The sequence below is a fragment of the Hetaerina americana genome, unplaced genomic scaffold, assembly GCF_022747635.1.
Source record: "Hetaerina americana unplaced genomic scaffold, ioHetAmer1.1.p SCAF_5, whole genome shotgun sequence".
NCBI lineage: Eukaryota > Metazoa > Arthropoda > Insecta > Odonata > Calopterygidae > Hetaerina > Hetaerina americana.
This window is the reverse complement of record NW_027287095.1, coordinates 15,451,462-15,477,177: the sequence shown is the minus strand read 5'-3', so window position 1 is coordinate 15,477,177 and position 25,716 is coordinate 15,451,462. Positions and strand designations below refer to the sequence as shown.

The 25,716-nt window shown below is 37.3% G+C and overlaps 2 protein-coding genes across 3 annotated transcripts; both read right to left on the bottom strand.

Moving 5' to 3' along the window:
* Window positions 1–9,732: 9,732 nt before the first annotated feature.
* Window positions 9,733–15,417, bottom strand: strat (RAB interacting factor STRAT). The gene is made up of 2 exons (XM_071592829.1): window positions 14,736–15,417; window positions 9,733–10,278 (listed from the first exon to the last, which is right to left on the bottom strand). Exons 1-2 carry the CDS (start codon window positions 14,871–14,873, stop codon window positions 10,030–10,032), a joined length of 387 nt encoding a protein of 128 aa, XP_071448930.1. The 5' UTR covers window positions 14,874–15,417; the 3' UTR covers window positions 9,733–10,029.
* A 709-nt stretch (window positions 15,418–16,126) lies between these two features.
* On the bottom strand, window positions 16,127–24,899 carry EloC (elongin C). 2 transcript variants are annotated; one of them, XM_071592830.1, is made up of 4 exons: window positions 24,796–24,899; window positions 24,535–24,575; window positions 24,260–24,450; window positions 16,127–18,829 (listed from the first exon to the last, which is right to left on the bottom strand). In XM_071592830.1, the coding sequence occupies exons 2-4, from the start codon at window positions 24,562–24,564 to the stop codon at window positions 18,688–18,690; spliced, it is 363 nt and encodes a 120-aa protein (XP_071448931.1). In that variant the 5' UTR covers window positions 24,565–24,575; window positions 24,796–24,899; the 3' UTR covers window positions 16,127–18,687. The 2 variants fall into 2 exon arrangements, with proteins under 2 accessions (XP_071448931.1, XP_071448932.1); XM_071592831.1 differs by having other exon boundaries at window positions 24,825–24,899.
* Window positions 24,900–25,716: the final 817 nt, after the last annotated feature.

Here is a 25,716-nt window from a genome sequence, read left to right as displayed (position 1 = left end):
TCTTTCACAACTAGATTTTCATAATTAATCTATCTGATTCTCCTGCAGGTAATCCTTCCACATTACCTACCATCCGCGTCTTCATTAAACTACTGCCAAATTCAAGAAGTTCTTTTCACATAGATTTACTTTAAATCCCTCATAGTCATGATATTGTCACTGTCCGTCTGTCTTAGAGCCGCTCAGTCTCCATAGTAATTCAATTCACTAATTGCAAAGCATAAAAATATGAGCATCGACTCGTTCACATCATCGCTTAAATATATTTGCATTGTAAACAAGAGTCCAGTTTTAAATGAATGAAATAAATACGAAATGTTTTAATGGATTCACTTTTAATGCAGTCACATGCTGAATATGCATTTATAAGCTGATATATTTTGTTTACCCATAACTGCAAGTGAAATTAGGTTCCATTAGCGTTGAAACCAGCAATCTAGGATTCATCAATTTCAGAGACAACATTTTACAATTTTTACTCTCTGAAATTGTTCCATTTAAATGCATATTAGCGGATGACTCCGTTGAAAGTTACTGCTGCGGCATCTCCTGCAGTTTCTTGTAATTTAGCAATCAAGGAGTTTGGAGGGTACACTCTTGCATGACACAATTAACAATTTTTATCCCCACAGTGAATTTTTTCTACCTGCATACAGCGTCAAAAATACACACATTAAGAGAGAAGGATAGGAAAATAGTTATTCCCGTCAAAGGTATCTGACACCAATCTGATTTGTCTCAATTCCTCACCAATAATCTACATCTACATAATATCCCGCAAGCCGCCGCAAGGGCGTGTGGCGGGGGTTGTTAGGTCACCACCCGTAAAAAGAACAAAACCACATAATGGGATATGACTACGCCTTAATCGTGTGATTCTTACTATTATACTTATCTATTTGTGCGAAGTATTTTTTTATTTAGTATCATACCTGTATCCTTTATTTTTCATTCATTGCCATGAGTCACGATGCCACCTTTTTCTAAAAATCAGTTCTATTTTACCCTCACTGACGACTGTATTACGACCACCACAACCCTCTCTCCTTCTCTCTCGTCATCTCACGCTCTGTCTGTCGACGTTGTGAAGTTTCATAGCGGAACAGTAATTGAGATGAACGAGACTTTCGGATGCTGCGGCGAATCGGAGGCGTTTGCCTTCGACTCGGCTCCCAGCACGCATCGGAACATATGCAGCACCTGAGCGGAAGGCCGATAAAATATAGAGACGCTCCCTCGAGTGATTTCAAACATAACGGTTCCGTAAAATACGAAGGAGAGCTCTCAGCTCTCCTGATGCTCCTACCCTCGCTCGGCCTTTAAAGCCGGCCCCAGGAAGTGAAGCCGCTCTCTCACAGCAGCGTCCTCCTACGATTTCGAATCATAAATCTGAGTGCGAGGACCACGAGCGAAACCGTGAGACGCCTCTACGCTCTACATAGTACGCACCACTCAATTACGCATACTGGATTCCACTCCGCCTGAACCATAAATAAGTCCACACGAAGTAATTTTTTCTCTCTTGAATCCACTTGAATCCAACGGAACAAATCTATTCCATCGGGTGTTTAGCAAAGTTCGATGAGAGGTGTGCTCGCTCTAAGTATTTGCATTTGTTCACTATTGCGTTGCTCCTTGTGTGAAGTGTTTACATTTGGAAAATTTTTAAATGATATTTCCGTAAGCTGCAACCGAAGTACATACTTTGGTATTTTTGCCACATTAATTAAGTAAGTCATTGAATAGGTTTGATTTGAAGGAGGACGGAGAAGATTTTCATGATTATTATTGTTATAAGTGGTACACATTCATTAACTCTGCCCAGTTTACTACATCAAACACATTTTTCGAAATCTACAAAATAAACAAATAGATCCGGATTATTTCATATGCTCCTCGCTATTGGTGACCTTATTACTACCATGGCACCCCTTCGTGAACCCAAATTGACCATCCCCTAGGTAATCCTCTCATTGATTATCATAATTGCCACTTTTTCTGCGTTTGAAATCAAACTTATTAATATACAGTCCATATGGCTGCATTTCCCATTTTTGGAATGGGAACTACGAGGACGATTCGAAAGGTAAGGTCTCCTATTTTTTTCATGAAAAATCAAATTTATTCTCAACTTCGTGTACATCGTAGGAAAGGCTGAGCATTTAGCTATTTTTTTACATCGTTGCCTTACACACTTTTTGCATCCTTGTAAGCAGCTTTTTAATGCCGGCCCTTTCTCCCCACCGCGTCACGAAACCAACTGACGACTGGTTCTTGCACTTCCTCGTCTGACTTGAATTTCTGTCCCCCAATGTGTTTTTGGAGAGCGGGAAACAAATACCTGATGATGACGCTGGAGCGTTGAAACTAGTTGTACGTAAATAAAAGACAGTGGAAAGATACATTGTATTCTTCATTTAATAAACTTTAAGGTTGGTCGAATGAAAATAGAAATGGCGAGTAAAATGGGCAAAATTGATGAACATTTTGAAGAAGACAGGAATAATACATGGATAGAAAGCTTGTTCAAAGCCTGTACATGTCTCAGACTGCACAGGTGCGGGTAACGGATGGAGAGACGGAATGGGTATGGAGCGGGGAATCACCTCCATGATCTGTGCTTTACAACATGCATACTCGTAAAGGAGATAGCTTCAGGCGTCACTTTGTGGAAACGATACATATTGCAAAGGAAACACTTGGTTTTTCCACATAAAATATTTATTCACGACCTAGGTTTCGACGCTCAGCGTCATCTGAAGATGACGCTGAGCGTCGAAACCTAGGTCGTGAATAAATATTTTATGTGGAAAAACCAAGTGTTTCCTTTGCAATATGCATACTCGTACATGTGGTTAAAGAGGGACGGGGAGAACTGGAGGTAAGGATGAAAGTCGGCGGGAGTCAGTGAGTCAAGAGGTGGCAAGGATCGCTGAGTGAATTGGAAATTCGGTGTGATAGATATGGGATGAGAATAAATGTAAACAAAACAAAGGTTATGCGGTTTTCCAGAAAGGGAAAGGCTAAGTTAAACGTCAAAATAGGAGGACAAAAACTGGAGCAGGTTGTACAGTTTACGTATCTCGGAAGTATTTTGGACCATCGTGGTCAAAGTAGTCAGGACATATGAAGAGCAACTGCGATAGGCAAATAAGATGTTGCAAGGAGGAGGGAATTGAGGGCAGGTACTTTGAGCGAGATTTGGCAAAGGATGGAGAAGGTGAAGTGGACAGAAAGCAAAACAAACGAGGTATGGTGGAGGAGGAGAAAGGATTGTTGGGAGAAATCAAAAAGAGACGGTCAAGTATGGAACGATTATCTGGTTAGGCCTCGCTTAGAATATGCTGCTAATGTATGGGATCCTTATGAAGTTGCATTGATTTGCCGAATTGGATCGCGTGCAGCGTAGAGGAGCTAGATTTGTAAAACGTTGTTATGATAAACTTGGTAGCGTATCAAAATAATTAGAGGAGCTGGGCTGGGAATCACTCACGGAGCGAAGGTTAAATTACAGATTAAATCTCTTGAATAAATTGGAAGGATATCTCTGCAATGCTGTTAATGCAAAGCAATGATATTAAAAATAAATTATTCACCCCATCGTACAACGGTAGGTACTTGGTATTACATCAGACGTACGGATCATTTCAGTAAAATTAGAGAGATTAAGTGTAGAACAGATAGATTTAAGATGCCATTACGAATGCAAAGAGATCAGAATAATGCTGCCCGACCGCGCTAAGGAGTACAAATATTTTGCGTCAAAAGTAATTTGTTGCGTAGTCACCCCCTGCCACACACCCTAGCGGTGGCTTGCAGGGTACTGTGTAAATAAAAAAATTAAATAACCTGGTCTTTGGTGCAATACGATAGACCTAGATTGGAGACTTTTGAGATGTGCGTGTGAAGAACGATCGAAAAAGTGAAATGGACGTAAATGAAACGAATGAAGCATGCAAAGCAAAGGAACCGGTGGTCAGAGCACAGGTAAAGAAGCATGTGTGAATTGCACACGCTGAAAATAAGAAATACACCGTCAACTATACAAAACTTATCTTCTCGTTGATTATTTTGGGTAATACGATTATGTTCGGTAAATATTCCAATTAAAAAATCCAGTACATTGTACCAAAGAAAAGCTCACACACCAGACCAACCGACGGGTCGGATTGTCGCGGCAGACCCGCCATATATCAAAACCTGAGCGGGTATCATACTATGCGCTATCATTCATTAAAATTAAATGATAATTGCCTATCTTAAAGTTACGGTCAACCTTTCTTCGGTGATATCGAAAGACTAAAGTGAGTAATTTTCTTAACTTTCTCCTCCAAAAGGTTATTCGGCAATTTAACTAAGGACTTAATATATAGATATCCTCTGTTATCTGAAAAGTTTCGTGATAGTTCCCGAGCATGTTGTTCACACTCATAGAACTGCCCATCGGGTTTTCGTTAGGGCTTAGTGTACGGACCCGTTCCTTCGACATTATAGTTTTAGTAACAATTGTTTTACACGCAACGTCTTCCAACTCAATCATATTAAGCACTGCAGATATGTATAGTCCTAATTATGCTAACTCTCAGGTCCTACGGCGAAATTAATCTACGCTGTTAAAGGCCTCGTGGCTCCGATTAAGCCCTGCCCTCTCCATGTGAACACCGGGGTTTCGCAGGTCCCGCTCGCTAGACGCATGCCAAACGTCATTGATCTGGCCCCAAGTGACCATAAACGCCATCTTGCGACGCCCATGTGAAACGCACATCTGAGACCGCCAAGCACGACTGCATTCAGGATACATTCCCATTACGAGAATGAGACTAAAGCAGTGCAACTTCACATCGACCCATCCTTTGACTCTTCTTTAAATTTCTTTTCAGAAATAATACTCTCACTTCTCACAGAAAATGTCCTTTATTATTAAATTCGACCGTGCAGTGTGAAGAAACAAAAGCTATACAGGACTATTAGCATTCCATCCTCCATGTCCAGCATAACACCCCAGCGGTTCAAAACATTTTGATGTTCATTAGAATGAATTTTCATCCAATCAGCAGCTTAATTGTAATGGCGTCAATATTTTAAATGCAGGTTATGCGTTAAAAAGATGTTTTCACATGTTTATGGTACTACTCACCAGCCAACAACAAAGTGCTTGCAGTTCCTTCCTTCGGGCTTGAGGGTATAGAATTCACCAGAATGCTCTCTATTCTCCCATTCACGGTAACAGAGAGATGTATTAACGTAGAAACAGGAGTCTGTTTAAAATATTAATGAATAAAAGAATGGAGAAGGTAGTTAGCAGAAATAAGTTTAACTAAATTTGAATAGCTTTTAAGGAAAATGCCCAGGAAAGCCTACAAGGCAATTTCGCTCGACAATTTACCTGGAAGCGATATTTAAAGGGTCGAATTATTTAACAACCCACATAATATTATCCATAATATCAGTTTTTTGCATTTTATTTTATTTCTCGAAAGATCTATTTCACAAGGAAACCAACACAAACTCTTTATTGTTGCAGTCACGAATGCCTGTACTCCACTAAATATGGTATATATACCCTGTGGGAATTATAATAAGTAAATTATATTTGGAATTTGTGAGCTGTCAGGAATAAATGGAGATGACCAGAATGCATATGAATTTACATGGGTAATTTTAAAAATGACTGCAGCAAGTTGCGCTCTTCCTTTCTGTAGATAATGCAATAAAAGTCTTTCGACCCACTATCATCAAGGTCAAACATTTTAAAAACTGCCAGAACTAAGGCAAATGACAAGGATCAAATTGTCATAAATTTGATGACCAAGTTGAAATATCTAATGTATGTCCACAGCTCATAAAACATCTGTGTGAATGTTGCCCTGAATACAAGCAACACTCACTCCCACACTGCCTTGGTTAAAAAAAACATGGATGAATAGCATAGGTTATATGCCGGAAAGTGTGCATGAGAAAGTACAAATTACTTGTAAGCACCCCTCTCCATCATTCCCTTGCATGTCCACATTTTATCCTATCATCCCAGAATATATAATTGCAGGTGTAGAATTGGCCAGATATGCTATTTTAATTGTCTAGTAAAAACTCTAAAATGTACATTCAAACTTAAATATGACAGTAAGGAACCTAGATGGTACATAGGATAAGTCAGATCAGCATTAAGAAGGCAAAGAGGGGTACAATCAGATTTTTAAAAGAGTTTAAAAAGTGAAGATGTAGTTTATATGAATGCATCTAAACAGAAACTACAGAAATATCAGAGTAAAACAAAAAGTATCATGTGCAAAGCCATACACTCCTTAAAATCAAAAATGCCATGGGAATATCTTAATGAAAATTCGAAACCCTATCCAGATGGATATAGATGTAACTTCGAACATCCCCCAGGTAAGTGTAATAATATACACTTATGACTTAAGCTCACACGTTAGTAGCAATCTCAGATTATTGGTTGACAACACCGTGGCATACAAGGAAATAAGGGGCCCATCAGGTTGCGAGCTACTCCCTAGAGACCTGGACACAACATCGGATTGGTGCTAGGAATAGGGATTAGTACTTAATGTAGGCAAATGAGCGGTTTAGAAATTTCGGATCAAAGGAAATAGTGAACAGGGCATAAATTTTTAAATAGAGGGTTCAAGTTAAATATTTTGAGGTAGTTCTAACACCACGCCTTTCATAAAGAGCACACATCAGGACAAGATGCTGATCTGCTTTAAAGAAACTCAGCTTCATTAAACGGGTGGTGGGGAAATGTAACGAGAAAGTAAAAGAGAAGTGTTATTTCACTCTAGTTAGGCCTCATTTGGAATATGCCGCAAGCATTTGGGATCCTTCAAAGAAAATTTGACAAAAAGATTTAGATAAAATCCAGAGTAAATACTCCAGATTGGTGAAACATTTTTATAACAAGAAGAGTGACAGGTCTTTTAGGGGAATTAGGCTGGAAGCCACTTGAGATGCAAAGAGAACAAGCAAGACTAAGACTTTTAGAAAGGTTCAGAACAAACAAGTTTAACGATGACACAAAAGGAATTATTGTAGCCCCTCACTACTCAGGTATTCAGACCACAAAGATAAAATAAGGGAGATTGATTCCAGTGCAGATTGATAAAAATACTCATTCTTTTCCCGGACAATCAGGAATCATAATAATAAGAAACCAAAGTCACTACAGAAATATTAACAACATTTAATATAGGAGTCAACACAAGATTAAACATTGTGTAGATATCAGGTATATATTCATAGGTGTACATGTATGTTACTTGATAATATATGTATTTGCATATGCGTAGGTTATAAAGATTTTTACACAAATACATATATTTCCCAAGAAAAGATAAGTCACTCAAAAAATCACACCCCACAAAGCTGTGGGTGTCCAGAGGCACCACCTGGAATCAAACCCGGGCCCTCCAAACAGGATGCCATGAATCTATCCACCCGAGTACCATTCCCCATTGAATAGGAAGAGATATTTGGATCACATATGTGCATCAAACAGAGGAAATGAGAATCTAATCATGAAGAGGAGAGCCAGGAGAAGAATTGAGCGCAGAAATTCATCAAACTATTAAAGAAAAGATAGTCACAATTTTCCACTAACTTTAATAGCACAACTCGGTTTTGATGTACTACATCATCTTCAGGTGACAAAAATGAATTCAAGTGCCGTCTTATATCTATACATTTTTGTATCTGGGGAAGGGGAATGTGGAAGGAAAGGATGGACGGAGAAAATTTTAAAAAATGTTGAAGAACTCTTTTCCAGCAATTTCCACCACCTAGCTTTCTGATGCCATTCCCACTGCCTATATGTGATTGGTGATTCACCCACTTGGACCTCTGAGACTTTGTGTACTCTTTCCCCCTTTCCCTGTATGCAAAAATGTAAATGAGACGGCACTTGAATACAATTTGTCACCTCAAGATGATGTAGTACATTGAAACTGGGTTGAGCTATTAAACCTATCTAGTGGGAAATTGTTACTATCTTTTCTTTATTATGTTCGAATTCCACCACATCATGTCTAAAACTAATCAATATGTTCATCAACCTAATCTGAAAATAATTTACCCAATTATGATGGTGAATGTAAATAACACTGACTAAGTCTAGAAAGGAAAGGATCCATCTTAATGTAACCTTGGAGGGGGAAAGAGGAATATGAATTTGAGTCGATGCATAAAGATCCCTTTTTCTCCAAATCAAAACACATCATAATATTACACAGAGAAGAGTTGTCGGGAGAAAGAATTAGTTGAATTGCAATTTTTTCACCTCCTTCTTACGTAAATCTTCATAACAAAGTAACCACCAGGGAAGATATAGCAGCCCGTTGCAAACTCAATACTACCCACTGCTCTGAAGCTAATAATTTGCTCTGCTGTTTCCTGGGGTTCTTCAATGCAATGATTATCTGATAATTTAATGCTACACTTTTCTCTCTCACTTCTTCATCTATGTTCTCTACATATATTCCCTTGGTCTCCTTGAGAGGCCTTACATCCTCTAGTATTCCCATAGGGGATCAGGATGGTGTGATGGCTAACATATAGACCTTTCACCAAGAGGGCTCAGGTTCAAATCCTGGAGTCAACAAATATTTTTCAATGGTATCCTGATCCCTACTTGAAGTGCTCTGTGGAGAGCACTTTGAGTGAGTACGAAGGCCATCGGATGGGACAGTTAAACTGCAGACCCCTTGGCACCTTTCAACAAGAGTAGGCTAATGCCAATGCCGGGTTTCTCTCCACCCTTCCTTTCCCATCCATCACTAATGGCGCAAATGACTTCAGCTGTCGGTCGCCTCCCATAAAAACTATTACTACTAGCATTCCCCTGTCTCAAACATATTACATTAATCCTGGACAAAGCCAATACCACCGCATTGGTTCAACATTGTAACATTAAGCGGGGAACTGGGGCCAAGATCTTCAAATCTTAAAACCAAGATTGTAACGATTACAACTGGTATGAATGGGATTACCAACTGTGGTGCATGGTGGGTGCTGCACATTTGCTCTGAACGGAAATCTTTTTCATGCATGAATCTAGCAGTTGAAGGCATTTTTTAAAATCTGCAAAAATATATTTCTTATTCACTATGCCATTGACTCATCAAACAAAATTGAAAAGGCTGAAAGCGCAGGATGCACTCTAAGATGTCATCACAGAGTTAAATTATTCTTAAAGGAAAATCAAAATACTGAAAACTCACTGCCAATCAAAGAAAACTATTCAGTACACCAACCAGTCTACAGATATTTTTCAAAGTTTTTATCTTTATCTATAAGCAGTCTTTGGCTTGATTACTGTTGTTGGTTTTTATATCCACTTCTGCAATGAGTTCCCATGGACATCACTTAATCATCAGATACAGAGGATGGTGCAATGATTGCTCATCAAAACCCATTCTACAAATAGATACGCTCATCAGAAAACCATTCAGTGACATTTAGAAAGTACATTTCCATTAATTGCTTGCAACCATAATGGACACTGCTTCAAATGCAATCACAAATATCAGAATAAAGTTAAGATCTTGAAATATTGAGAGAGCTTGGGAGGCCTATGAGGCCTTCTGCATGCCCTGTACCCAAATTAAATATGGCAGTGGATATCATCCCCAGCAGAGGCCCACTCTTGCCTCAAAATTCAGCTGTAAGGTTTCACATTTTCTTCAATTCCTTGGAGGGAATATAAAAAAAACAAAAGGCTTGATTGAGAGACATTTATTTATTGACAAATATAGCAGCAACAAGCACAAGATGATCAAGTTTCCACTGCGATGGCATGGAGGAGAAGTTCAGAGCAGAGAGGTTGCATGCAGGTCATGTGCTGCTGAGTAGAAGGGCAGCGTCATGCAGCACAATGGGTGAGCATCAAGGGAGGGGATTGGAGGGGGGGAATGGGAGCAAGCAGAATTTGGGGGAAGAGAGAAGACCAAATGCTGCAGCTCCGTCATATCAAATGGAAATGGAAAACTGCAACAATCAATCAGCAGGCGACATTCATCACGCAGTGTGGCGCACACGGGCCAGAGCGACGTAGCTGCATTTTGTGTCCATCTGGTAGAGGCCAATGGGGCCCATCTCACAATCTGCACAAGCCAGGTATTTGACATTGCCCACTGAGTTCGAGAATCCCATGTTCTCAAAATGATACATATCCTCGACGAGCCAAAAGTCTGTGAGGAGTTCCTCCTTCAAGGCATCCTCTTCGTTGTCAGCCCCCCTCTTGCGACGTGGCTCCGGCAGACTGAACTGCAAGCAAAACGGGGATGGTATTATTGCTGCTGACTGCACAATACACTCAAACAAAGCGAGAATTGAGTTCTCGAAACAATTGGAAAACTATAACAACAAATAATGTTACTAATCATAATAAATGGACTGATTTAGCCATTGCAACTTTAAATGCAAGCATGAGGGCACCCAGCACAATTTTTATAAATGATGATAACATGAAATGAATTTCAATTCTGCTGTCAAATAAGATTCACACACAGATATTAAAAAAAAAAGTGACACCAACTTTCATTTGGTGCTATGAAACCTCATGAATAAAGCCATAGTCCAAGCCAGAGAGTTCATCCTAATGATTTTTCAGAAATGGTGGAGCCTCTGTATTCCATATGCGATCCCTTATCTCTCTGCTATTACAGGAAAAGGGGTCCAGGAATGGCCAACCAGATTTTGGCTACTCGACACACGAGCACAGAAAAGGAGGTTCAACCAGCAGTATAAGTGAGGATAATTAAAAGCAACATCATTTGTCTTGACTCAGTGCCAGCAGGCCAATCTATCAACAAATTTTTTTTAAATAAACGTGTTTATTTCCAACACATTTAGTAAGAAGTACGTGAATAACAGCATTTTCTAGTGACGAGTTGATCTTTCCTAGTTAAGATAACATGGCGTATTATGGCAAGGAGTGACAAAAACTAAATGGTCATTGCAGCATTACATGGCTTCGGAGCTGCTTAAGAATCACAAGGAAATCTGTAACATGCCTGGGATGAATACAACTACGGGTAAAAAGAGACATTACAGGCGTGATATGGTGGAATTTTATGATTAAAAAAACATTGGCAATTTTCCACAAATTAAAAGCGACCAGTTTCAATGTAACTACATCATCATCATCATGTGATTGATTATTAGCCCTCAATAAAAAGGAAAAAAGTACAATGATCAATGGTTTAGGATGTCTCAAACTTTTCTAGAGTAACATGGGATATCATAAAAAAACAAAATCAAAACCAACAAGAATGAACAGCCTGATTAGGTTAATGATGACCCTGGGAACATAATAACTAATACTGCTGAGCTGTCAAATAAACGTACCCACTCTTTCCTGGACTTACCCCATGTAGCTCAATCCAATCATGGGGAAACTGTTCAAATTTATGAAATGCCATTCAACTCTATGTATCTTAAACCCTGATCCAAGGTTGTCGTGCTCCTATCTGGACAGGATAGGAAAGATAAAGTCTACATAAAAAATGGTTTCACTGGCAAAATAATAAAAGGCAGAGGAATTCATCGTAACCCCTTTGTGTCATTACTAGATCGGTCCCAGGCTGGTGATGCTTATCCTGATACCCTGAAGATACCTTAAGTGGCCCTAGTATATATGACAGAAATAAACTAATCAACTATAGTTCCATATCTATGATACCATAGTTTGGGGAAATATTTGAATGCATAAGAAAAATAAAGATACCTGTAGTTTTCCACTTATTCAAGTTTGATCATGTCTAGTTTCAATTAACAACAGTAAAAAAAAAGACTTAAACTTTGTTAAAGACAAAGGTACATAGATAGGTAATGGGCATAGAAGAACTAGACATCATTAAATTTAAACAAGAGGAAAACTGAGATTGTTTTTGTTCCTGTTATTATGGAACAGTTCCCAACACATCACACATGAATATGTATTGTATATACAAAAAGGTATACATTTTGTAAAAGGCTCATTGGTTATCTTGATGGTGATAGCATGATCTTGTTTCACCAGTTAGCAAATTAAATCCTTTTAAATGCAAATAACAACATCACAAAAGAGATCAATAACAAACATATAGTAATGAAAATATTTTTGACATGACCAGAGCCTTTTACACTGTGGATCATGATATACATACACAGTAATAAACCCGAAGGTTGGTTTGGTAGGTGATGACAGAATTCACCCAGTACTAAGCCCAAAGGCATGTGAAATTCACACATCAGGGCAAGGGAGCCAGTTTCTTCCCCTGAGACAATTATGGTCACCCAGGAAGATCTGGTGCCCGAAAAATCACATAACTTGGGTGGAGCTGAGAGTGCCCGAAGAGGCTTGCCCAGGAATCGAACTTGGGCTCTCTAGTCAGTAGTCCAATGCTCTAATGCTGGACTGCCATGACCCACTGGATCATGATATATTACTGATAAAACTGGAGCCAATGAGCATTTATCAAATTGCATTAAATTGGTGTGAGTCATATCTTGTAATAAGACTGCAGAGTCGCCTATCAAAAAGAGGTAATACCTATCTTTCTTCTGTATTTGAGGACGAAAGAAGAGTACTACAAGCATGGCCCTGTACTCTCTGACATTCATGAATAATCTAACTATGAAGACATCCTTCATATGATAACCAAAAACAAAAAGTGATGATAAACCAACTTTAAATGATGAAAGCACACAAATAACATTTTTTCTGCTATTAATAAACTCATAGACTACGATTAATTTCCAAATTCTGCAAAAGATTGTGAGATATTTTTTCTAGGAATACACAAAACTGAATACAGTTTGGAAAAAAAATATGAAGTGAATAAAATCCATAATGATTTTTGTGTATCAAAAATTAATAAAACCCATGAATATGAGCAGATAGGGAGTTTTCTTTACTACCGAAGAAAATAATCCGCAAAAGAAGTATTACGTTCATATTATTGAACATATTAACATTAGGAAATATTACTAATTTCAATTAAGAAACCTTAATAAGTCTTTTAATTGAAAAGTATATTGCGTAAGTTAATAATGGGCAAGTATATCCATTAAATGGTCTAGTAAAATGGAGAATAGTGTCACATTTGTAAGTAAGTATACATTAAAACACCACTATCATTCATTTTCATCAGTTAATACACATATAAAAAAGTTCCAGATTTTACAGAGTTTCAACAACCTGAGCGCACTACCACATTTAATATATCACATCCAACCAGCATGGAGAAATAAATCATCTGCTCCATAAATACCTACATATGAGTCATTTCAACTTGCAATTCACAACTTGAAGACTAATGGAATAAAGATGGCATACTCTATTGTAATTTGCACAGATGACATTAGTATTTCATTCCCTTCAGAAAAATGCATAATCCAATAATCTGTTAACTTTATGATGCCATATTTACATTTGAATTGATATTAATTTCAACACATATTTTTCAAGGTCTCTATCAGAAACAATCAACTTTCCATTAATATAGATAATCACCACATTTTAAGAACAAAAAATCAATTGTAATTAGAATTCTTAAGCTCTTGGGCAACTGGAAATCCTCCCTCAATATATTTGTGTGAGTTTCCTCAAATTTCAGAAAAGTTTGATGATCGAGTTCATCTTTTTTAAAAGTTGAGTAAGTACTTGCATCTTCCTCATAGGTAAGGAAAGTAAATAAACACAGCCTCTTAATTGTAACTGGCGATACTGATTTTATTATATCCTAAGTCTGATCCTAAGATACTGAGTCTATTATAGCCATGATGGAGGGAGAATTGAAGGCCTGGGCCTATTATGACGCAAACATTAACATCAGTCACTCAAAGCATTACGACGGCCAATTGTCGTGACTTTTGGAATTGTTAAATCTGAAATGGGTCCTTAAGGCCTGACGATTTAAAGGGGAGATCTACTAAAGAGTAGGCCTTACTCAGCGTGTGTTTAGTCTTTGGTGTACGGGGTCGGGTATGGCTGCCTTAGAAACCATGGATATGCCTCTAAAAACCTTTAAGGTGCAATTAAAAAAAAATAAAACATATGACGAAAATTTGAGCCATCCGTTCAATTTTCTAACAGTGCCTCAAAATACCGAAAAAGATAAAATACTTTTGGCTACTGCTTTTTGCCATAAAAAAGTAATGAGATAAAATTATTAACACTTGTGTGTGCAGAAATTTCGGCATTCAAAGAGTCTTGATTATTAAAGGCTCTTTGAAAAGGAAGAGAGGCAAAGTGATTCCTCAATAGCCGCCGAACTGTTACAGCTGGCTCGGGGATAACAACATAATTATAATACATTGATGCCAAATATGGACACACTGTTTTCGTTTCTGATGGGCTAAAAGGTAAAACAGCAGCCGAACTGAACTGAAAAGTGAGTGAAACTTAGTAGAAAATCCAAGTGGAAGCCATAAGTCGTCAGGCTGGGCGTAATCTTAATTTTTGCGATATATAATTTGAAAATAGTTTTAATATTTCTTCTCAAACCACATTCATGTTTGACAGCAACTGTCACTTAAGATTCCTACTTCCCATTCATGTTTACAATTCAATATGAAAATTTCATTAAACACGTTTATGTCCAGCATGGAAGTTATTAAATTATAAAAATCAACTGATTCATACTTCTGGAGAGAACATAACACTTGATAACATTCCCTATATTGTCAGTAGGAAATGTCTCTAAATAATATTTATTGACCTTTTTGGCAATACAAACCTCAACTTTTCTATATGCTCCGTTTTTTGGCGTAAGAATCTTTGAAGGGCAATGCAAACACATTACAGTTTTACAGTTCTTTCCGTCTCTAATAAGATCTTCCACGGACTTAGTAGGGGTTTTCTCCTCCGATGACATCCCGACAAGAGTGATCACTTAGACTGACCGTCGCAGGTAATTAACAACAACAAGTAACATTCGCCAAAATATAAGGCAACGAATTGAAAATGAAAATAGAAATATTGCAAACGAAAATTACTATCACGATATAAATTAAATAATGTTAATATTATGCTTCAAAATACCACACGGTAGTCACGCATTTTCACTAACACAGACAAATAGCTAGTCTTACAAGCAAAGGATCAACATCTAAGATACACTCAATGGCTCCCTAATAACCCCTAAGTTTGCGAAAGCACTTGATTTCCTTCTTAATGTTTACTAGGATTTAACGATTAACAGCACTACACTGAGAAAAAAACTAAAACCTCTAAGTGAACCGTACATCCGTTCCAAAATCTACCTCACCGACGAGTTGCATAACCACAGGCGAAAAGTGTTATTTCCTCTAGGTTTAATATTAAGAAAAAATATATACAAAGCTATATTAGTGTGATTTTTGCTAAAATCTTCAATCTAACTAAAATATGCTGCTCCGAGGATTAACCCCAATGCTTGCGCCAAGCACTCTTTTATTATTTCCGAGAAATGCTTACGGTATTAGCATTAATAAATAGCCTAATAATGCGCCCATATATAATTAAAATTTGATATGATTCCTTGTATTAAACACATCAAAGTCATTAAATATATTTTATTAGGGAACATCAAATAAAGCATTCACTTATTGACTGCGACCCGTATGTTGGCAATACTTCAGTGAAAGTTTTCTTTAATCATTTTCGCTGCTATATTGTTCACTCCGGTCGGCTTCTCTTGGTGAGATATCCTTCGATTTGTCTCGGAATAAAATCGAAAGGTTGACCATTGATACTAGCCCGATTAATATTTATTAAACATACAGTTACTCTCCTTCATGTTGTCATAATGAAAGTGCTCGTCACAAATACGGCTTGCAACAGCTACGTAACATGTTTTTATCACTCCTAGATTTTCAATAAGCCAGTGATAACGTTAATGAAGCCTAGTTGCCCAATACTAATAGGAAGCTTATTCTGAAATGCACTGCCAACTTAAGGTGCTGTAATGGGACAACATTAGCATTTTCTACCTCATTAAAATGCGCTAACTACCAAAAATAATATTAATTAAAACAGGCCGTCATAATGGTCGCGTTTGGTTCCTTGGCGACCATCACTGTACTTCTGTAAAGCGATTGGGGAAAACATAGGTTTTCTGGAATATCTCCAATAATGCAATACACAACATTATGTCAAAACAAAATGTTTATTCTCTGAAATTTATTCCACAGTGAAATCTGATCATGAATCAGGAGAAGCACCGAGCATCCCCTTGTACATACACTCCAGTGAATTAACTTCTGCACACAACCCCCCATCCAAGATATGTTTAACACCATATCCACATATTAAGCTACAGATACTTCACTAAACAATTGTGGCATTGAAATCAATCGTGTATGCTCAGGGTCCAAGGGATATCCATTCAGAAGGACAAGATTAAAGTGGTCGCCTGGCTTCATTACATGATGGGTGGGCAGGTCAACTCTTTAAACAATCAAGCATCCTTCTTCCCAAAGAAATCTCCACATAGAAAAAGTAAACGCCCTTTTCCTTCACCAGTAATCCACCCTTCATGTACTGCTTTGCTGAAAATCCCTTCCAACTTCTCATCAAGTCCAAATTCTCGTGGGTACACAATGGTGTGCTCATGTGCATTGTTCAGGGCTTTGGTCACAATTTCCTGTGTGCTGGACACAGAAACAAAGCTTTCAACATAAGGTACCGCAATTTGGGAATGCACACCCTCCTGATGATGAAATAATGCAGAGTATGGAACCAGGAGTCGACACCACTTCTGACAATGACTGTAAAAAGCAAAGAACTAGCAATCTGTAATAAATTAGACAGCACATTGGCAAAAAGTAGAACAATTTCTCAGCCGATGACGATCGCCTGCAAGCTATCCCATAATTGATTATTCTTAAGAGCCACATTTTTTCAATAATCTCATGAGCTAAAAATGCCGAATGCTTTTGGTGCAATACTCATTATACATGACTCAGCTTTAGAAGTTGGGTCTCCAAAATTTACCGTCGTACACCAATAAGGATTAAGGGGCAAGAGATTGCTGTGAAAAAAATTTTAAAGGGCTGGAGTGGTTTGATTTTTTTAAGTTCCCTATTAATTGACATCACACCACGAATACAACCGAAGAAAAACTATTATGTACATGAAAGTAGAACATCAGGCCCAATACCGAATTTAAACTGGAGACCTTCAAATGAGCCACTGTTCCACCGTAAAGCATCAGGGCTATTAGCTCTTTCAGCTCCTTCACGCAATACATAATAAGCATCACAACTCTGGAGAAATGTTTTCATAATCCAGGGCGTGGATAGAGTCAAAGAGTGAATTATTTTATTATGTATTTACAATTCTTAATGCACAAAAGAAACAAATCATATACACTCAACAATGACAGGACAATTATCACTGGCACAAACATTGGTAAATCCCACTAGCACTCCAACAGCAAGAGAAGGCCGTTTGTGTGTGTGTGTGTATGATCTAGATACGAAACCTGAGAGAGAAACACTTTTGTGGAAAAAAGCTCATCCAGTTTGTCTGTTAGCGACTTGAATGCAAAATCATTTCTTAGAACAGCAGCAGTTGAAAGGAGGAGACATGGGACAATGCAAGTCATAATAGGCAGCAATTAATAAATAAATCACTAAGAATTTCCTACAAGTACTTTTACAAAATTTTAATATATTAAGTGCAGGTCACATTACTCAAATACATTATTCAGATTAACAACAATTCACACCCTGCCATGGCCACATAAGATGTGCACCCCAGTGAGCGAAGGCACTGTCATTCCCGTGAATTGGCCAAAGGACGTCCCTCCGATGGACAAACAGTCCCCCCCATCCCTGAAAAACCACCTCCGAGCCCAAGTCAACATTTTGACTAATTTGATTTGAGACAAAACATTCATCATTAAGCATGGGTGGTTGATGACTCTGCCGCAAAGTTGTGGAGCACATTCAAGCATAACCCATTTCATCAACGAAAAGAGGGCCAGCTTTATTAACCTTTCTCAAGTCACCTCTATTGTGTCAGCCAGGAAAAGGCTCAGAGTGCCTCCCATTTAAAAAATTAGTAGACTAACTAGGGAGGTGGAAAATGCACCCTTATTGAGTGGTGGTGTAACATATTTTGGAGCACTAGGACTGTTTTCTTGTGGCTGCTGGAACTGTAAAAAGTTTTTAAGTGACTTGAGGGCAAAGTGGGAAAGAATCAATTAAAAATTCCATTCTATGCTTGGAAAAACTTGAACAAATCATATTCGATTCAAATGCTGAGAGATAACCCTGCAACATCCTATAGTTGTCCAGTGATTTTTATTAAATGAGATGTTCCAACATAAACTGGAAGTAGCAGAAAATTATAGCATTTGTCCACATCTCCCTTACAATTAACATGCCTAACCAAAGCTGGTGTTGTTAACTCAGCTTTCAAAACAAGCAGTGTATATTACATAACAAAGTAATATATTATGATTATGCAAAATAGGCTTCAGCAGTTACTACTAGTAATGCATGGAATAATTTAGTGAACTTGTCTTTGAAAATGTTCCTTTGGATGCCTTATGTACCATATCAAGCCACTGGACCAAGACCCGTAGGGGGTCTGTCGATCAAAGGGTTCTATGCAAAAATGCACATTAGGAGTTTACAATGATTATTTTAGTGTATGCAATCAAATTCTATAATCACTTGTTAAATAGAGGAGAGGCATAGGAGTTAACAGTCGAGGAAGTTGGCTGCCATGAGCAGTTCCAAGGCAATCTCAGGTGCAATCGGGAACTCCGGGATCTCAGTGGAACTGTTGGTGTAGCGAACCTTGTAAGTGAAGTACATGCAAACCTTCTGCAGGACATGAGACCTGTAAATAGAGAATGGAAGGGATTTGTCATGAAGTATTTCCAGAAAATAAAACAAAACCTTCATCCAAATCAATTAAGCAAACGTCAGGAAAAATATATATCATAAGAGGTGAATCTGAGAAGGAGTATAGCTCCAAATGAAAATTGTAGACATTATAAACAATAGGATATTGCAGTAGAGAGACTTCAAACCCCAATTTTTGTGGCCTTACCATGGCAGAAGACTAGAAATAAACACCTTACATGACTTCCCATAGAATATCTTAACTGATTGCATTATATTGAAGTTCTTAACTCAAATACTCTAACGTTTTATCTTTAATTCTCTTGGCATGAACTGGCATTTATGTCCATTACAATTTTAGTAACTGATCTACAGCAGCATTTGATCATCTATTACCCCAGAACTGGATCCAGACCACACATCTTTGTCAGGGGAATACTGAAAACTACCAAACCCTTTTATTTAAGCATTTTAATGTTAAAGCCAAATCCAAAAATGACCAGAACAGACCTGGATATTCTCTCTGTTATGCATTTGGCCCTGCAAGGCCCAGTATTCTATCACAGGACTACAGATCTGTACAATCCAATAGTCACATCCACATGGAAATCTTCAATGTCAAGCAATTTATACTAAATTCAATTGCTACTACTAAATGAATAACTCGATGTCATGTTGACAGTTTGAGATTTGTTGAGCTACATAGAGTTAAATCCATTTAATAAGACTGATAACAAACTGAACTATAAGTGTGACACAGTGTGGGTGATTTGACAGCAGATCATTTCTGAAACTCGCAAACTAATATTAAAACATGTGCTCTCTTTCAATGCAAAGTAAATTATTTTAAACGATTAATTTGAAAAGTGAGTAATTTCTTCATTTTGGTTACTTGAAGTAACTACAGTATAATCTTGATGTTATGTACAGCAATTTTGCAGAGCAGTCCTAGCCGATTTCTGTATTTCAATGAAATTATTATTGGAAATAAAAAAAATCTGATGTCAAATTTAGACAAAGCTGTTTTTACAAAAGTAAACAAAACAACTTGATGGAATTTCAGCGGCAATTAAGATTATTTGTGTCCATTTTGAATAAATTGTTTGCATTTTGTATGCTTACATTCTTTTTTACAAATTCTAGCACACTTTTGCTGCTCAATACTCTTTATACGTATCCTTGACCTCTGCAGGAACAACATAACAGTTGTTTGTTCATGAAAAATTTATGAGGGACTTGATTGACCTTGAGAACACCAACTGCGGATCCCAGGGACAGGCCGCTATTGCTCAGAAACCTAATAAGATCGGCCAGGGTTAAATGCACTTTTAGTTCTAAATAAATACCAAAAACTAATGTAGTGAAAATATATTTACTACCTCATGCCAACAAGAATGCTAAAATTTAACTACACACTTAATTCACTAACACTTAATTCACAACACAAAGAGAAAAGTTTTTAATTTATTGTCACTACTGTAATGAATACATGCTGGGTATTTAGAAATACATCACTTCATGGCATACAAGTATCCTGATTTAAGAAGGTGAACATTTATTCTTGAAAAAATTTGGGTGAGGCGAGAAAAATTCTGAGTTGTGCACAGACTTAAATTTTACGCCACTATGCAGATATAGACTGGGAAAAAAATGCCAAACTGCCAACTCTTACCATATTTGATGGAATGTAGGGCACCTTTTGGCAAAATTTGGGGAGTGCAAAAACTTTATCTTCAAAAATACCTACATATCATTAATATATTTATTCTCTCTATCAAATTCTACAATAAGTCCTAAGAATTTTAAAATCTAAACTGACTTTGCCATTCAATTGTGTATTTTCACTTTGAAAAGAATTTGGACTTATTTATCAATAAAGCTATCTCTATTTCACTTGCAATTACTGTGATTTATAATTTCTTAAGTGGTGACAGTGATGATGACAAAGAATTTGTCAAGGTATGCCCGCCTGTATATGCAGGAAAACCATGGCTAATTTATCATCATGGAAATTAATCATGATTTATGCAATAAATTTTTATGTTTTCCAGTTGTTACAGTAAGCCAAGATTCTAATGTAAATCAAATGAAAGATACTTTAATTTTTTAACCATAAAACAAAAACTGGCAGACAGACTAATGGTGAAATAAAGCAACAGAGATGGGAAGAAAGGCATCAAATTACTTTTTGTGCCTAAAACAGTGTATTGATTTGCTAATAGCCATTCCAAGGGTGGGGTTAACGGAAGAATATCTAGGTCGTGGATAGATATGATGCCATTTACTCTAAACGTTGAACTGCAGGATTTGAAGCATAGGATGAAGGGACTAGTATATTTACTCTAGTTCTGAAGGGACATGAAGATTCATGGTTCAATGGCCTCAGATTTCCATTGGAGTTCACAGAAGAATGACATTTTCCTTTTTGTGAGTGCCACAGCTGATCTTCTTGACCCACATCATACATTCCATTGTTTGAATTTCAATGGCTAACAACCCTATGCAAGAAAATGTTCAATCTTCTGTGGTTCTCATACACTGTATCAAGTTCAGTTCAACCCTTAATATTACTCTCTAGCCTCAATGAGATTTCATTGAATTCATTTGAAACAGCTGCCTTGTGGAAACAAATAGCAATTACCCCAGAATTTCCAAAATGGGATAAATGATGTAGCATTTAGCTTGTTAAATGGCCATTTCCTGTTTAGTAGATTTTATAGTTTAGAGAGCATTAGAGCCATTGCTCAGTTTTCGGTGTGCTTTGACTATCAACTGGCATAAGGACAAATCAATGTAAGCTTCCACGTTCCTTCATGTGAAGTACTGAGGTTTCCTTTGGAATTAAGCCACATTGAAGGCAAAAGGTTGGCTTTGATGGCAACCTTTTGCCATTGCAATGTACATACTTGTGCATATTTCACTAAATGGCCATGCAGGAGCTTTTTATTTCATTTGAAATCCCCTCCACCAGCTAACTTGTGCTATTCCAGGAGACGATTGACTTAATCTATTGAGGAAAGAAGGTGGCTGGCATTAGTCATACAAAATAATGGTCTTGTGAGCGACACTCGCTGCACACGAACTTGATGGTACACCGCTTGGGGGAATCTCTTTGCAATGGTGAAAGCATAGTCACTGCCCATCTGTCCATCATTTTCCAGCACCTAATCTACTCCCATTAATATAATTCCCAATATCAATTCTCCTCTTCCCGATTGTCCCAACTTTCTTCGCATGTCGAGTCAGTTGTCATCAGCCCTGGGAGTTTTGGTGGGTTTGACGAATAACAGCCACCAACAATACTGCTGTGTGACTTCCAATGCGGAGAGAGGCAAAACATTGGGGGAGGGGAAGTGGTGTCTAACCAATGGAGGTGATAGGCCAAGGATGCCAAGTTGGAAAACATGAATAGTTGCACAAGGACACTACGCCTCCCCATATTATAGTCCATCTTATTTTCATTCTATCTTAGCAACTAAATTATTATGAATAGACTAAAATTTAATGCCGTCTCTTTCTGCAGATGGACATCAAAGAGTTATTCACAGGTGCCAAAAGGAGAAAAAAAGTAACCACATGAGATCAAGATACTAAGAGGTCAATAGGCCAACAGACAAGAATCATGCTTTTGTCAATGCAGGTATATCAACATTTAAAATCAAATGATGTGATATCAGATACGGAATAAAATCATTTAACATAAGGCTGACACAAAAATGCGACATTTCATAAAAAAAGAGATAATTTCAAATGAAGAGAAATCTTTTAACTTATATTTATCTAGAGCAAAATCATTAAAGATAATCAGAACCCAGAGTTTATTTTGGTAAATAAATAATATCACAATAATCTCCGAAATTCTCAAATTTCAATTTTAAACCCTACTTTTCTGGGATTATAATACCTAATTCGTTGGATTCAATTAATTTGTAACTAAAGACCTACTGTGTCACAGAACTACTGCAATAGATTTCTTAACGCTGCCAACACAAAAGGATCACATTATATCTAGCATGAAATATATTTCTGATAACAATTAAAAACTCTGTGCCATAGCCAACCCATGAATATATTACTATTGATGTGCATCAAGACATTACGAAATTTGAGGTTTCCATCAAACTAGCCTTACCCTATTGGGCATTATGCTAAACTGATAACCTTGACATGTCCTGGAGATTATGAAAAAACTGGAAATCTGAGATAAAATCAATTTTAAGATAGAAATACATGGTAAATCAATATTTTCCAAGGATGGACAATGTATCCAAATTCACTCTATGAAGTCACACAGGACTAAATACACTTACTGAAACATCATTCCACCGTTTATGAGCATGAAGTGAAATTAAAAGACCATTCAAAGGGGGTTGAATTACAGTGGAATAAAATCAATCGGGAAAAAGTATTGAAGTGAATCATTTACCAATATAAAATAACTCTACAGCTTTAAATGGGCCAAATCAAGATGAATTAAACAAATGCACACATGATATGAGAACTGATGAGATACAAGAAGTACGAACTACTGAATTATAAAATGTTAGAATTAAAAACAGGAGTTTGGTAACTACACCATAAATTTATTCAAATTCTCAGGCTTTGACGAAAATTATTATCACGTTCGTTTCTTATTCCAAGTTCACGTCTGGGCCATTATAATAACTAAATAATGGAATTAAAAAGTTGTTGTTTTATATGAAATGATTAGATTCCATTAATTTACGCCAGACACTAAGACTCAGAAAATATAAAACACGAATTATCACCAGGCTGGAAAGGCAACAATCTAGTTCTACAAACTCACATACTATGTTGGTCAGAAAAATAAATATTATTCTCTTGTTTTCATCTTGGATTACACCTATGACAGACAGACCCAATTTTATCAAACAATTTAATTCCTAAAATTGGCATTCAACAATGTACGCTTACAAAGCAGAGAAAACGTTAATGAGCTGTTGCCAGTACTTGAGGAATAGAATACATGAGGGGGTATTTTTTCCGCTTTCTCCTAAGAGCATGAATATTTAGACAGGCTCAAATTCAATTAATACAAATACAATAAAACCGATTCTGTAGGTACGAGATAAATTGTAGCAAGGTTGTGCACGCCAAGATCACAACTCATTATGCAAAATTGTATAGGACTGTCGTCTTAACACCATGAGTATGCAGTTTGATTCTTTCCAGAGGGTGTTGCGAATTACTAGAATTACCAAATACCCAGGCGGAAACTTATTTTATTTAGTCTCTTTGGCACCGAAAAATTTATCATAATCCTTTAACATGAATACTCACGACAGCACCTATGTTGACATACAGAGCAACATGTTTTAGGACAGAACAACGAGGTCATGACAGACATTTCACTAAATTTATACAGAATAATAGAATTTCAACACAATTCTCACTGATAACTTACGGTATTTCACGAAAGTTGACTTCATTCGTCTCATTCTCTGCGAACTGCCCAGGTCCGCTGAGCATGGCTTTGATGGTCCCCGAGGTCAGGGCATGCTCTCTTTTCACAATGAATTCATGCCCGTCAGACGATATTAATTTTACATACATTGCATCAGGCCCTTCACATCCTCCATACGCCTTCTCCTCCTCCTGATAAAGCAAACGACAAGTTATAAATGATGAATAAAACTGACGGATGGACTGACAAAAACGATTTCAGGGATTCTACTTCACCTTTTTATCATCTGCCATATCACCGGACATGGTTGCTACACCTGTTAAAGTAATTTCACACAAGAATAAACAAAACATGTAACACTAAGCACATAACAACACAACATCAAACATGACTAATGACTTTGTCCGATCCATTTCCCTGGAAATGACAAACACGTTTTTCTTTACTATACCCAACGGAGCAAGCAGCCGTATCATTTATCATGTAAAAATAGTGTAAATTCACTTCTAACATAAAATAAATTGAAATTTCCCAACCTCTTTATTATGGGTGAGGAATACCTCACCTCAAACAAATACCATCAGACGGACGGACGGCTATTCCGTCAACGGCAACGCCAGGCAACGAAAGTCAAGGAAACCAACGGTCCGAAAGATGGGAATTACGTGCATAAATGGTTGCGTAGTAAATTTACCACTGCGATACTAACATCCCACTTTTTCAAGAGGCCATTGAAAGAACTAGAGCAATTGTCCATATGTGCGGGAGATTCAAAATGGGCAATCGATTCTACTCTGAATTTGAATTAAAAAGTTAATGATCAATAATACTCGATAAAAATATAAGAAAAGAGGAACAAACGACCATACGAGTATAGAGTCACCTCTCTCAGGTTTAGTTAGGGACTACCCTTCTGAAGAGAAAGAATTAATAAACTAATCCAATTCATAAAAACCATACCAGAAATCTTCATTACAGAGAATCACAAATTATTCTTAAGGAAAAATTGACACTGAATAATATGTCTATTTAGTCCTGAAGTAAATGAATAAATATACATGTTTTAGAGGAGAATTAAATTATGAAGAAAAACAATGCAAACTATGAGAGTGGAAGATAACATCGCGGGAAAAAATGTTTAAATTATAGGAAGATTTTCAATGAAACCACTTCAGATGCAGTTTTATGCAGTGAAAATTTATTAGTTTACAAATACATTTATATGGCACACAAGAAAAATTCGGGAACGCAGTAAAAAGAATAGTTCGATGACATAAGCAAAAGAAATATTTGCAAGCCGTCATCGAAATATATACGTACTCAATGAGGAGACGTCATAGCGATTGCAACGGCAGTGACTTTCAGACGGCGATTCTGAATACCAATTCTGAGTCTACTATTAGCATAATCCTGTGTCAGAGAGCTGCATGGCAGCGTGTTTTGCAGTGGCATCTATA